General features: G+C 44.1%; 1 protein-coding gene across 2 annotated transcripts in view; it reads left to right on the plus strand.

The window, feature by feature from the left end:
* The first annotated feature begins 1,611 nt into the window (after window positions 1-1,611).
* LPGAT1 (lysophosphatidylglycerol acyltransferase 1) overlaps window positions 1,612-15,526 on the plus strand; it is a 164,189-nt gene continuing 150,274 nt past the window's right edge. The window contains exons 1-3 of one of the 2 annotated variants that reach the window (XM_074990010.1): window positions 1,612-1,961; window positions 2,374-2,539; window positions 3,796-4,063. In XM_074990010.1, coding sequence (XP_074846111.1) covers window positions 3,826-4,063 — 238 coding nt within the window. In that variant the 5' untranslated portion in view covers window positions 1,612-1,961; window positions 2,374-2,539; window positions 3,796-3,825. The other variant, XM_074990009.1, reaches the window with a different exon arrangement.

A 15,526-nucleotide genomic window follows, 5' to 3' on the forward strand; every position in this document is an offset into this window, starting at 1 on the left:
TTGTCTCTCTGATATCCTGTGATCAGCACTGCTTCCACAACACTGTGCTCTCCCATTTTCTCAGTTCAGTTCCTCAATTATGTCCAAATTTTCATTCACACACTTAGAAAAACACTCATCTACGCAGTGTTAGTAGAATCATCTCTGTTACAGACTGCAAATGAAAGACATTTACATGTGCTGTTGAAAAGTTTAATTTGTGCTAACACACCATGGGGCATTATCTCATCACTGTGTTACATGAAAGAGTTTTTTGGATCATCACTATGCGCAGCAGAAGTTGACAGACTTCACTAATTTCTTGCTCTTTGAAAAAGACTTTTTCTCCTGAGCTAGAAGTATTTCTTATGCCTTCACCATGGATTTCAATTTCTGTTTATTTTTTTCTAAAAAAAAAAAAACCTGCTGGGCCAAGAGGGCATTCTTTTTGATAGAAAATTAAGTTACAAAGCTAAGCTCCAAAGATATATTGTTTTAATGTCAGCATTGGTTTGTGTAAAATGCTACTCTGCATTGAAGTTTTTCCATGCAATAGTGATTATTTACTTTAGAAAGAAGATGAATAAGGGGTGACAAAAGTACATAAATTATGAACGGTATGGAGAAGATGTGTTGAGAATTACTGTTCTAGCCCTGTTAGTGGAACAAATCTATTAAATTAAAAAGGTTGGAAATTAACTGATAAAAAGAAACAGTTCACACAAGAAGTTTGAACAGTGGAACTTGTGGTGTCCCAAAGTCATTGATCCTAGGAATTTGCCATACTTCAAAAAACACATTAATAATAATTCTAGATAATCTTGATGATAAATATTGTAAGAGGTAATAAACCTAAGAGACGGGTTTATAGTCCAAGGCATTAACTATTAACATTCAGGATGAAATTACCGGAGAGAACAGATTACTCTACACCTGCCTATGTCACGCTTCTTATGTCTTCTGCTGAAGCATCTGCTGTGGGCCATCCTGAGACAAGATACCAGATCAGATGGTTTTCTTGCCTGTGTGTTTGCACAGCTGAAGCCTGAGACCGTGGAATGTATTGAATACATATTTGTAAATGATATTTTTCAATTAAAATATTCCTATTACTGCTCTATGCATAGAAACTGTCATATTTATTAATCCAAAATTATTCCTAAAACTTAATGTTTTTAGATTGTTATGTTCTGAAAGTGAATCAACACCCATTTCTCTAAGTAACACAGGAATTTATTTCTTGGTCAGAGGGATCTGGCATGGTGCAAAAAAAGAATATGCTCCCAAACTAAAACAGCAGTCTCAGAAGGCCATTTAAAGATGTTTATATAGTGCAGACTAGGTGAAGACTATTTTGTTAGTCTTTAAGGTGCTACAGGACTGCGCTCTTGGTCTGTGGAGATACAGACTAACAAGGCTACCTCTCTAGAGAGGGAGTGGTAGCTTTTCAGATATGCCTATCCTCAGGGCAAGCGGTGTATGATGGGGAGATCTGCTCGCTTTACATAACAAGTGTAATTCCCTAGTTATGTGCAATTCTCTACCTGCCCTGGAGCCCTGCCTCTGGTGGCCTGCGGCTGGAGAAACTGACGCTCCGCCTGCTGGGCTCTGCCCCGGAGCGGCTCTTGCCCTTTGCGATAGGCCTGCGGGAGCGGGGAAAGGGCGGCCGTGGGGCGGGGAAGGGGAAGGGGAGGAGCCGCCTGGCGCTGGCCTGCCCGCCAGGGGCGCAGCCAGCCAGCGCTCATTAGAGGGAGCTGTCGGCCGGAGGGAGCCGCGCTTGCTGCAGTGTGAGCCCGCTCCTGTCTCTTGCGGCCGCCGCTTCCTCGGGAGCGAGCAGCCCCGGCAGAGACCCCATTCGGCTGCGGGGGTTGTACGCAGCCGGGGGCCCAGGCAGCCGGAGCCGCCGCCGCCGCTGCTCTCGGCAGCGGCATGAATCCCTCGGGCCCGCCAGCGCCTGCGGGGCCAGAGAGAGGCAGGCGGAGGTACGGAGCCCCGGCCCGGCCTCTGCCTGGAAGCGAGCGGAGACCCGGCAGCTCCCCGAGGGAAGCGCGTAGAGCTGGGGGGAAGGTTCGCCCCCAGGCTGCGCTTCTGCGGGGGTGGGCTGTGGAGCGGGGCGGGGTCGGGTCCCCTCTGCCCCCCCCGGGGACCCTCTGAGGGGCTCGGGGTGAGCGGCCCGGCGAGGACCTCCCTCCGGCTGTTCCTCAGGCGAGCCCCTGCCTGAGGGGCGGGGGGCCGTCCCCGGGCGGAGCGGGATGGGGGCCGCCCCGGCACACACGCTACGCTGCCCGTGGCTGTCAGGCCGGCGCTCCCGGCACGGGTGCGATAGGCCCGAGCCAGCCGAAAGCGGGTCGGACCGGGCCGGCGCGGAGCCTGACTCCGCCCCTCTCTCCGCAGGGCGCTGCGAGGGGAGTAACGCGGCCGGCGCGCAGCGCTCCCGGCCCGTTACCCAGGGCCCGGCCAGCCACCTCCGGGTCCATGAGCCCGCCGCCCGGCCGAGCCGCCTCCAGCCGCCGCCACCGCTTCTCGCCGTCGCCTTCTCCGCGCCCCGGCGCCGCAGGAGGTGAGTCCCGCTGGCCGGAGTCCGTGTCCAGCGCCGCCCCTCGCCTGTCTCCTCCCCGGCCCTCGCTCAGCTAGTGCTGGCGCTGCGCGTCCCCCGCCGGGCTTCGCAGCGTGACGGGTGAGGGAGACACACCATTAATTGTGGCTGACCTACGGATCAAACTGCTTTGGAGGGACCCAGGCGCTCAGTGTCATGATCCCCTCGCCCCCTGGTCAAAGCCTGCTGGAAACAAACGTTCGAGTTTTCCCTTTCCCATCCTGAGGAGCGACATATCTCCCTCTCGCCCTGCCCCGCTTGGTGCCAGACATGGCAAGTCCCTGAGTCTGAAAGGGAAATCAAAAGGACCCCTCGCCCATCCCTCGTCCTGCTTTGTCATTTGGTTCTTATGCTCACTTGCTGCCCAGTCAGAGGGAATGTGTTCTCCGTCCTCTCCTGCACCGGGGTACGTTTATGTAATTTATAGCATCACTTGCTGCTGTAGGCTTTGATACGTAGGTTAGACAGAATTAATTTTATTTTTCCATTTTTATTGGTTGTTTTAGGCATTTTTTTTCAGTTTTTTTTAAAGCAATTTAAATGTTCACAGAGGAAGTTTATAGGGGTAACTCGGTGGGGTCGGATAATATTTATTTAATAATAGTGACATTCAGAAAGTTAAATCGTTATAAGCAATTAAATATGGATTTCTAACATCACAAAGTAAATATGCTTATATCAAATTCTAATAAAAGTTCTAGCAACATTTTTCTTACTTTGTCTATCTGTAAATTTCAGTTCTCAGTGAAAATATTTGTTCCTGTTTGTGTGTGTGTGTGTATAGATGCTGATTTCACTGCTTACATTTACCAATAAAGCCTAAATTGATGTGTCATTTGCCTTTAGTTCATAGGTGCAGATTTGTTGTTGTAATTAGCCTTTTTGTGCTAACTCCCAGAAATTTCTTAAATTGTAACTTTGCAAGCCAGGTATCACATTGTTCTCAAGTCAACATTTCCAGCAAAATTTGTCCCAAAGAAAAAAGTTAAAAACATCACACACTAGCAAGGTACTTTTGTTTTCATGTTCTGTAACATGAAATTAGTCAGACTGGTAGAGAAAATTAAGGGCTGAAGGTGATTATAAAAATGGCTTGAGGCTGAAGTAGAAAGCTCTGTTAAGGGAAGCTGTATCTATCTGACTAACATTTTGACACTGTTAAGAAGTGTTTTGTTTTATTCTGTAAGTAATGGCTTTATCTTGTTTTCCTTTTGCTGTAGGAAGAGCCTACGTACTCTGGTTTGGAGAGAATGGCTGTGACCATAGAACAGGCCCAGAGGGTGGGCTATGTTCTTCTGAAAGCAGTCCTGAGGTTCAGCTTCATGGTTGCCAATAACTTGGTTGCTATTCCATCCTACATCTTGTATTTAATTGTACTGCAGCCTCTTCGACTGTTGGATAGTAAGCTGTTTTGGTATATCGAAGGAGTGTTATTTAAATGGCTTTTAGCTATGGTGGCTTCCTGGGGCTGGTGGGCAGGATATACAGGTAAGAGTGTGTTTAAATACTTTTTTTAAAGTACAAATATAGTAATTAAAATAAACTTTGAAACAGAGTCAATAGTAATATATATTAATAAAATGGGATTGTTTTTTCCAGGAGTCACATGTAGTGTATTTGTGGATGGCAAACATAATTGAATTATCATATGAAAACTGTTTTCACAAATATCTTTAATGCAATGTATAACGTGTTTGGATTCAAAAGAAGATATTAAGCAATATAAGTTCTTGGCTTTCAATCGGTGCTGTACTTTGTTAGTGAGATCCATGACTTTAGCTCTGTTTTTTTTTTTCCCCGAGGCCCTAGATTGTCTTGTTCTGATGTTCTGTGGAATAATAGCACTTCTGGAAAGAGCTTTTCTGTTGTGTATGAGGGTGAAATAACTGCACTTTGAGCAAATCTCCTTTAAGTAATGCATTCTGGAGATAATCTGGAGATATGCACAATGTGTGGCTTTTTTTCCATCCATGTGCTGAATAACTTTTATAGACACCAAGGCATGTGCAAATGTGCACCACTTGTAGGAATAAAAACCCCAGTGGAGGGTGCCCTGCTAATCAGCTGCAGGCATTTGAATCTCTCCTGAGTGGCTGCACAAGTGCACAGCTTACAAGGAACACTGATCACCTCCACTTAGAGTAGTCAACACACAAGAGTAAGGGGTTTGCAATGAAGTTTGACTTTGAAGAGTAACTCTTATATGCCATCTAAGTTGCAACTGGAATTTTTCTCTTTCTGCTTCCTAAAAGAAGGGAGCATCTGTCCTGGATATAGAAGAAAAATAGGGGCACATCTCTTGAGTGTGAAAGTCTTTATTTACCATTAATAGAGCTGAAGTTTTGACTATATGGTTTTGCTCCTGCATGAATGCTTTAACTTGTAATTGTTATTGAACTTCTTTTTGTCAGTTAGACTTTGTATGCTCATTAGGATAATGGGTTGAGCTGAAGTATTAAAGAAACTTCTAGACTTGTCCTTGGACACACTAACTTCCATCTTGCTGGTGCATACAAGGAAGCAACAGTCAACATTGTGTGTGCTCAGACTTTAGAAAGCAAAGGCTGCGTGCGGTAAATGTGTCGAGAGAGAGCAGTATGCGAACATGCCTCCTGAAATTGTCTCTCTCTCTTTTTCCTGCCCAGGGTGCATCTACAGGCCTTTTCCATGTATAAAAGGAATGGCAGCTTGCAGCTCTGATGGAGTCTGATTAGACTCCTAATTAGTCAGGACTCTGTGTTCACCCAGATGAATCTTTCTCACATCCCAGAAAAGCTTTGATTAGGCTACAAGAGCTGAAGTCCATGTGATAATGGGCCTTTTGGTACCTTGTCACATATCTTTCCAAGATGCACATGTTCTGTGGATGTTCTAGGTGAGCTTCTGGTTCTTCTTGAGGAGATGGTGGCAGCCCCAAAATTAGTTTCCAGTCTGTGGAGCTAGAACTATTATAAACATTGCACTGCTTCAGAATGGTCTGGCCTGATACAGTGTGAGCTTTTCCAGATGTGCTAGTCTTTTAATTTTTGTATGTCTACAATTGCTCGTTAAAAGAAGTCCACATGGTATTTGCAGTGGCAGGTGCTCTTTAGATATCCACTTCATTTTTTAAACACTATAAAGGAAAACTCTTTGAACTTGTAAAGGCTCCTCTCTTTGTTGTTGAGTGTGTGCGCTTAATTGGATATGTAAAAATTATCAGCATAATGGTAAGCTAAAATTTTAATTCAGCATATGGCCCAGGAGACAGTATGTACAGATCAAAAATGCTAGTTTAAGATTCAAGCCATTGTCCCATGACTGTGTGACTCAGTCAGATTTTGAAAGCAATTTCTTTGGGATCTGTTCTCCGCTGACTGCAGAACTGTGTGGTTTCTTTTCCCTCTTGCATGGAAAGTGATTTCAACATGATCTGCATACATCTGCTAATTGACGTGCTGTTGCATTTTTGACAACTTGAACAGCTTTTGTTTTTATTACTGAAGAACTCCTTTGTGTGTGTGTATTTGTATTTGAAGTTTATTTGAACAGGAAAATTAACTCTTGAGTGGAAGTGTTCTCTTGAATGATTTTAGTGCTAGGAAATCCTATTTGTCACTTGTAGAAGAAAGCCTTACATAAGATAGGAGAATACTCTGAAGCAGGTGCTGATGGGACAATATTCTGTAGCCTGACCTACAAGAGAGGCAAAGGGTGCATTTCTTGTCTTTACTTACTACAGAGAGAAGGAAAGAAGATCTGAGGGTGTAGCATAATGTATAGTTTTGGGAGGTGTGTGCATAAATAATTGTACGTACTCTGGATGGGAGCATTTAATAATACATACATGCATTGTATTTATATAGGGTCCTTGTCTGGTGGATGTAACACCTTCTTTCAGCATTCAGATGCTGCTCTTACTAATGCACATGTGAAGAGGTTAGCGTTGGGTATTTGATAATGTTGAAGGATAGATATATTGTGTACCTCACTGTATTTTTTTTCAGTGTCCAAACCTAGAGCTGAGGTTAGTTACTCAGTGCGTAATAGTCCCAACATAATGCATAACTTTAATGCATGCAAACAAGAGAAGTAGTGACGGTAGCTGAACGTACACCAGTGTTCCCTGTAAGCTGAGTGCTTGGGTGTCTACATAGGAGCAATTTAGTTGCTGCCCAGCTGATTAGCAGAGTTCCTGCCGCCGTCCACAGTGGGCAGGATGTATTTCTGTTTGTGGTGCACATGCCTTGCTGCTTGTAACAAAATTTATTCTGCCCAAAGAGAAAAATTAGAGGGAACACTGATGTAAGATGCATGTATTGACTGTACGAAGGATTTTTTTTACTTTTCTGACCAGTAGAAAATTTAGCAAATGAGCATCTTTCTGTGTAAGGTGCCACCTGTATTTGAAGCAGCGGATTAAAAATTCTAATATCCTCTCTTTTTCACTAATTTTATGTATCACTAGATTAATTAAAACTAGTGGTGGTGGGGTGGAATGAAGAGTGGTGGGTGTGGTGTAGTGTGGTGGGTTTGTTTTTTTTAAACCTGAAAATGTTCTGCTTCAGGTGAAAAGTGATTTTTCTCCCCTCCATCGCAACCACAACTGGGCTGGTGGGAGAAGAATACAAATTGTTGGTCAGTTATAAAAATTAGGTTTTAAGAGCTAGGAGTTTGGATATCCAACAAATTATATATTTAAAATATATGGAAATAGCTAGTAGACAGTACAGGGAACTGAAAGTCAGGATTACTAGGTTATCTGCTACTTAACTGCTGTGTAGCAATGGTAAAAGCATTTACCCTTTGTTCCTCAGTTACCATATCTGTAACATGAGTAATAATCTTCACTAGTGTTCAAAACTTTGCTTGTATTTGTCAACTCAGGCTATCAGCAGGTGATACACATGGAAGTAATTTAGATATAATTAATAACCTGAAGAAAGGCTCTTTTTAAAAAAGAAGAAATGCGTATAATACTTTACATCTTTCTCATTTGCATCTATCTCTTCTCACCCATTCTTCTGCTTCTGTACTATCCAGTCCCCCATTTTCCCCGTTCCTGATACTGTTTTGGGTGTGGGCTGAGTGAAGTGGAAGAGTGTAACTGGGCAAGCTGAAAGAGGGAAGTAGGCTTGAAAAAGGTGTGTTTTCTAAAGGGTTAAAATACCGGTTGAGCTTCTCTAATTTGGAACTCCCTCAGCGGGCAACGTCCATAATCCAGCCTGAATTTAGTTAGCCAGTCATCCACTTATTGTGGCTGAGTTTCCTGTGGTCTCAAAGTTTGTTTTCAGCCACGAGTCCTGGCTCTCAGCATTCTGTGCTGTAATTTATCCCTAAATGTTTTCTAAGAGCCCGGGAAGCAGTGAAAATATTGACCCAGTTCTGCAAATTTTCTTGGCTGGCACTGGTCAGGTCCCAAGGGTGCCAGACAAGAGGTTCAACATGTGGAACTTGACTGTAACTCCTTACCATTACTTGGTGTTAAAAAGCAGAGCGTAGGAAACCTTTGTAACATTATTCATAAAGACAGTAAATGGAATCATCCATTTTTCAGGTAGTACATCCAATGTTTTATTAAGCACTGATCTAGTTCTGTTATAACATTCTGGAGTGCAGGTCAGCCCAGTAAGAGGTTGTCACTGCCTGGTCCATATCTCTGGGTGCCTCAGAATGCTCTGCTGGTGTAACTCTCTAGTCTAGATGCTTAAAGCCAGCATACACTGTGCCTTGTGTGTTAAGTAGCTGCTTCATCAGCTCTGACTTCAGCAGCCTGCTTATTACACCACTGTCCCATGGTGGCCTCCATTGTTTTTACGCTCAGCAAGATGACTCTAAGACCCTGCAGTCCTGAATTTTGCTTAAATCACGTTCCCTGGATCTTTCAGATTTAAAAAATACAGTTTGTTTATTGATTTCTTTTAAATGCCACATAGCTTGCCACATTAAGCAGAGTTAACCTTCACTTTAAGTCAAACACAGTACTGGGTTAATTGGTTTAGATTAAAAGTAAAACTGCACAGGGAGGAGTTGGTAATCAAGGCAGTACTCTTCCCAAAGACCCAGTGGAGTGTATGGCAAGAGGTGACAGAGGAACTAACTCGCTGGCTCTACAGGAGTGAGTCCTGCTTCCTGTGCCTCCCTGCCATGCCAGCAGTTCTGGACAGCAGTCCTGGGCTTGCTCACACCCACTCCACTCTGGCAGACCAGGGCTGCCAATTTGCATTACTTGTATAGTGCCTCTCCTGGCCATGGCTTCTTGGTCGTCATAGTGGCTCAGACGAGCAGGCTAAATTCCCTGTAAGCTGCACAGAGGCTGTTGGAACTTGCCCAGGGGCCTGTTGCAGCCAGGGGAGGGGACATCCCACCCCTGGCTCCAACCTAGTCTGGTCTCAAACCTGCTGTGGCTGCGGAGAGGAGGCCTGAAGCCATCACCAGACCAAACCTGCTGCAGCTTAGGTGCCTCTCCCCTGAGCTGCGACTCTGCTGCAGCTGGGTTGGCCTGGCCCTGGAGGAGAGGGGCACCTGTCCTGTTACTCCAGCCCTAGAGCTGCCATGGTAGGAGGGGTGCCTCTCCTTTCCCTCCCCCTAGCTCAGGTACTGCTGGGGAGGGGGAGGGGGAGGGGGAATCCTTTCCTCTCAGACTCCCCAGTAAACACTCCTTCACCCCCAAACCTTTCAGCCCAGACCCATCCTCTAGCTTGCACCTCCCCCCCATCCCCACCTCAGAGACCTCACCCTAGCCACTCTTCACATTCATGCACCTGAACCCTCTGAGCCCTCTTCCACACTCAGAATCCCCTGCCCCCACCTCTACCACTTAAATTTTGTTATGTGCGTGATGTGGAGGTGATGTATTGCCAGAGGATCACAGTGCAGTGGATGAGCTTGGGGTCGCCCCCTTGAATGACACCTTGCCACTGTGAAGCACAGCCAGTATAGACTGAGGTTTGCCCCAGGGCAAGGGGCTGCCCCAGCAGGTGCATGGACTGAAGACTCCTGATACCCCTGGAGTAGGGGAGAACCAAGTGGTGGGCAGTGTCCTGTTGCAGATGCCGTTGACTAGGGGAGAAATGTGGGTCCAGTGCCAGAGGGTGGAGATAAGAGTGGAGTGACAGTGGGGGAGACACTGACCAGAAAGTGGCACACAGCATGGTTTGTCTGATTCCTAAGATGACCATCAGGAAGCACAGCAGCCCTGAGTCCCACCCCATTACAGAGGGGAAAATGTGCCCCGGACAAGTGAAAGTGAATGCTTCCACTGTAGAGGCAAGAGTGAAAAAAATTACATAGGGTTTAAGCTCTTTGAGGCTGAGGTTGGCTTGTTTAAACAGTGGGAACTGGATACTGATTTGGGAACTCTTGGCATGACTATATAAACGACGAGCTCAGCCAGTAAAGGTACTTACATTCTCTGCTGTGGTAGAGAGGAGCTAGCTTTGGTAGCAGTGTCAATCTGTGGCTGGCCACCTGCGTGGTCTCAGTAGACGCTTTTATTTCTCCAACTTGCTTTTTTCAAATTCTCCATGTGATCGTCTAGCAGACTTTCAATTGCCTTTTCTCCGTCAATACCGAAGTCATTTGCTGGGAGTTCCCTTTTCAATGTATTGACCTGGAGAAGCAGGTGGCATATTTCTCTTATGGAGTTACATGAATGTCTAGTACAAGGGTGTGCAAAGTGGGGGGTGGGCTCCCTCGTGTGTGTGAACTTTTGTAAGGGAGGGTGCAGCGCAGTCGGCTGCTGAGTCTCCAGCTCATCCTTCTCAAGAAAAAACAGTAACGCATTTCAACATTTTACGTATGTACATTCACATTTATATACCAGTTAATAAAGTTTTTACATCCTTTCTTACACATGCGGAAAGTGGTTTGTTTATTTTTATCTGAATGTAACCAACATTTCTGTCAGTTTGGATTACATTATAGTTGGGGGGGACCCTGCTAATTGCAGGGGCAAAAAGTGGGGCCTGATGTAAAAAGTTTGCTCGCCCCGGTCTAGTACACTCTGTTTGCTCTACTTCTGGTGTTGCAAAAAGGAGTTGAAGCCAGGAAGTGGAACAGCAGATAAGCTCTAAAAGTAAATGATTACGTCCTAATTTACAAGACATACACATGTCCATCCTTGCCACCATTTCTGACTCCCCTACCCATCCCTGACTATTTATTTTTATCTTTAGGAGTTTTTCTGCTGTGTTCTAAGCAACAATCTCTGCTGTAAAGGAAAAAATCTAAATCAGCAGATTTTTACCACCCCGTATTTGTTGTTTTCAGTTAAAAACATTTTTTTTGAGAACTAGCATTCACTTCTTGTCTTTAGTGTTCATAAATGTACTAACACTGTTGGTGTTCTAATAAGAAACACTTAATATTTTTAAGCAGTATGAAATACTGAATTTTGAAAAATATTGTTAGATTCTTATTTAGAAGGAGGAAGGAGTATTTGAGGGATGTGTTATGTGGTCAGTCACTTGGAATGCAGAAAGAGAATTCATGTCCAAAGTTACTGAGAGACATCAGTTCCGCAGTAATTTCTGATTCTTTAACTGCAACTATTTATGTTCTGTCTAATGTACAAACAAGAGTCCAAATATTTTAACCTGATTTTTAGTGGCTATTTATTTGTGTAAGCAATTATTTAAAACTCTTAATGAGAGAGCTTACACATGCTTTATGGAAAGTGTTGAGTTAAAATAAAGCTGATAAGCAAAGTTCCTAGTTGAGGATGTGCCTTGGGGCAACTACTCATTTTGCATAAGTGATATAGTGATAACATAGCATTTACTGTCTATGAAACTGGACTTTGGTAAAGGTTCAGAAAATCATGTAAGTTGTTGATGCAGTTTCTACACACACACACAATCCTAACTTAATTTATGATCTCCCAAGTAGCTCCCTACTTTTTATACTTACTACAAAATATATGCACTGTACCCTATTTTTTTTCCCCTCCAGTATCAGTATGGTGCTACTGAGGCTAAGCTTATCCTTGCGTGTTTTCTTGCGGTTTATAGCCATCAAATATCACTCAAAAGAGCAACCAACATTAAAGCAGTGCTGGTGCTTTATTAGCACTTCTTTATTATTGTTGCAAAGAAAGCTAGTGCTTTTTGGCATGGAAAAAACAAAAGTGGCGGGGCAAACCATGCACAACTTTTGGTCAGGCAATTTAAACGTATTTTGCTTTGTTTGTTGCACTGCAGGAGGAGGAGGGCTTCTCCCTCTGTGTATTGCTTACTCTGACTTGGCTGTACTTTAATAAGTACTCCTCAGACTCACCAGCAAGAAAGTGAGGAAAATGCGGACATATTTCTTTCTATTATTGCAGTCTTTTAAGTAGCTTGGTCTCAAGTATGTATTTTGCCCATATGACTGCTCTAGGACCACAATTAAAAAAATAACCTGGGAAAAGAAAAACATACAAATCTGCGGTTTTGGTGTAAAGTCAAGCACCCAAAACTTAGGAAATCTCAGTATTGAAAGTTTTACGCCTTAATTCAGCCCTCTTCTGTGTTTGCATTCTTCTGCAAATTTTAATTGTGACCTCCATGCTATTTTCCCCCCACACCACTCTCACCTGAACCTCTGCCTCATTCAGTGCATAAAATAGAAAGTGCTTACACAATGAATAATTATTCAGTATTTTGTTGAACACCATTCAAACTTTGCTCTGCATGCAGAATTATTAGTATGCTCATGTACTTTGCTAAGGCAGTCATCAGTGTAGCATCTGAGTGCTTCACAAACATTAACTTGCTGATACCAGTGCACTCAAAGGGGCATGGGGTTACCGCCCTTTTAAAGATTAAGAATTGTGGCGTGCGCACACAGTCGAAAGTAAGCACCCAAAATCTCTGTAAAATTTGAGACACACAGGCCCTGTTGTGAATAGCATTTTATTTTTTCAAAGGGAAGCTCCAATTGACATGTGTAGTTGAGTGCTCAACACTTCTAGATACCGGACCACTGTAGCTCAAGATGAAAACCTAGAAAATGATGTATAAACGTTTGGTTTGAAAATGTTGGTTTAGGTGTTTTGTCTAAGATCACTTTTGAATTCTGGGGCAGAGGCAGGAATAGAAACTGAGTCTCGAGGTTGGTATTCAGCTGCTTTTAACTAGGATTTTTTTCTGCAGTCTCCTGCCCCATTCTCTACTCACATTACAAAAACTCACCCTGCCAGTAATTTCAAATAGTACATACCTGCCAACAAATAAGGCAGTGTTTGCACCCCATCTCCACTCCCATCCCCCAAGAATCCTTGTTTACTATGGAATCCCAACTAATTCTCTGCGCATCCTTCCTGTGCCCTGAATAAGTTAGGCTGGGCCCCGTGCTGCGCAGGGGAGGGGCTGGGGCTGGCATGGTGTTTGGGGAGCTCTGTTGGGGGATTGGGCTAGGCCCTGTGCTGGGCAGGGGACAGGCATGGTGAAACCTTGGCCTTACAGATGGACAGGCACAGCAAAAATAATACATAAGATCATTATGCATAGAGTAATAGAACTGGAAAGGTCTTGAGAGGTCATCAAGTCCAGTCCCTGGCATTTATGTCTGAACCAAGCACCAACCTAACATGTATTTGTCAAATCTGTTCTTATGATGATGGGGACTGTACTTTATTAATAGGAATGTTGTGAAACTGTATCAAATGCTTTACTAAAGTCCAGATGTACCACATCCACTGCTTCTCCCATATCCATGAGGCTTGTTTTTCTATCAAAGAAAACTATTTGATTGGTTTGACATGATTTGACATCCAAGCCGTAACTTCTTACCTTATTATCTTCTAGATGTTTGCAAATGGATTCCTTAATTATTTTTTTCCTTTACCTTTCCTAGTACAGTAGTTAAATTGACTAATCTGTAATCCCCTAAATTGTCTCTTTTTGTACATAGACACTATATTTACCCTTTTCCAGTCTTCTGGAACCTCTCTCATCTTCCATGACTTTTCAGTGGTTCAGGTATCTTCTCTGTCAGCTCCTTGAGTATTCTAGGATCAAGCCCTGGTGATCTGAGGACATCTAAGTTGGCTAAGTAATTTTTAGCTTGTTTTCCTTTTTAGATGTCTAATCTATACCAGCCTTACTGGTGAAAACTGAAACAAAGAAATCATTAAGCACCAGTGCCATTTCCACATTTTCTGTTGTTGTTCTCCATCTCCGTTGAGTAATGGGCCTTGCCGTCCCTTGGTCTTCCTCTTCCTTCCAATATGTTTGTAGAATGTTTTTTTGTTGTTCTTTATGTGTCTAGTATGGCAGGGCTGGCCAGGCTCCTGGGCTCCAGGCCTCTATTCGGTCCACTCTCCCCTGGCCTGGACACCGCTGCCCTTCAGGAGGAGGGGGAAGGGAGAAGATGGTGGTGGTCTGGGGGGAACCCGGGCCCCACCCACTCATTCCGGGTTCTGGCACAGGGACCCTGTGTGGCTGCTGGTGGTGGAGGAGGGCTCCCCTTGTAGTGAGCACCACAGCTCTTCCCTGGGCCGCTTCGCCCACCATACCACCTCCAGGTAGTGGTGGTGGTCGTAGCAGCAGCCACTGCCACAGCCTGTTCCCCCCTCCTGGTTTGGCTCCTTCTGTGGATTCAGCCTGCCTGGCCTTACTCCCTGCCCAGGAGGCCTGGGATGTGGGCTTTAGCCCCTTGTGGCTGAACACTCCTCTCCTCTCCTCCTTTTTGGTTGCTCTAGTAAACTCTCTTTTCTTTGCTTGGCTTTTCTTTGCTTTGCGCCTGGCTTTTTCTCTCTCTCTCCCCCTGCCTACTGGGCAAGGGTTCTTTTAAAAGCAGGCTTAAGTGGGGCCAGCTGGCCCCAGTTGACCCAGAGCATCTTCCTCCCCAGGTGCTCACACCCTGTTTGTTTCCCTGCCCTGTTTTTCCCTCTTGTTCTTATCCCCTCCCAGTTTTACCTTGTCACACTAGCTAGTTTTGAGATTTTGTCCATTGGCCTTTCTAACATTGCCCCACTTGCTCTTTTTTTTTTTTTATATTCATCCCTTGTAATTTGCTTAGTTTCCAGTTGTGTAGGACATGCTTTTGTTAGAGTAACCTGTGTTGTTGAGGGCGATGTAAGTTACACCTACAGAACTGTCAATATGGACACCACCACTTAGTGAAGGTCACTTAATCACGTGGACGGGAGATCTCTTGCCTGTTGACTTGGGCAGCTACAGAAGTGATCGTAGAGTGCTACAGCTGCATTGGTGCCATAGTAAGCTCAGGAGTGTAGCCATGGCCTAAATCTCTGCTACAGAGTAAGCCAATTTGTAAGACATCTTTTCTGTTGTTTATTATGGTTGTGAACCATCATAAAAATCCATACAGACTATTCTCTTATTTGCTATTTTGACTATCCAGGTTTTTTATTTGTATTCTAGAGAGCCAGTTTTTAAAATCCAGTTTTCCTCATTTTTGGGACAGATGAATGTTCTCAAGTCACTATCTTCATTTGTGACTAAGTAGTTCAGTTTTGGGTTTGCGTATGAAGTAGGGAATAGGGTATCGGGTCTAAGAGTAACTTTGTTTTGGTCATTGGCTGTTCTGAGGTATTGCACCCCACTTCCCTTTGAAATGTATTCTAGGAGTCAGTAAAGGTACTTCCTGCAGTTGCTGGTATTCCTTGAAGGTGTCCTGATTTATATTTATGTGCTGATCATGCCCACCCCTATTACATACAGATGTGGTGTGGCTGCAGAGAAGCACTTATAGCTCACCTTTCATTTTAATGTGTTAAAACCAAAACACCTTTCTTGTCCTAAAGGCTTGTGGTAGTGGATATTTGAATCTTTGGGTCTAGAAAAGTAGAGCTTAGATTTTATATAACATTCTTGTAGTAGGTTACATTTTAATGGAACTAGAGTGATGACATGAATTAAACACTTGGAGGCATATAGGCCTCCTACATGTCATTTCCATTACTTTCTGTAGAAATTACACATTTAGAAATACTGTGGAATCGGTCATGATACGTACAATTGTTGG

This window comes from Carettochelys insculpta, chromosome 3 (assembly GCF_033958435.1).
Source record: "Carettochelys insculpta isolate YL-2023 chromosome 3, ASM3395843v1, whole genome shotgun sequence".
Lineage (NCBI taxonomy): Eukaryota > Metazoa > Chordata > Testudines > Carettochelyidae > Carettochelys > Carettochelys insculpta.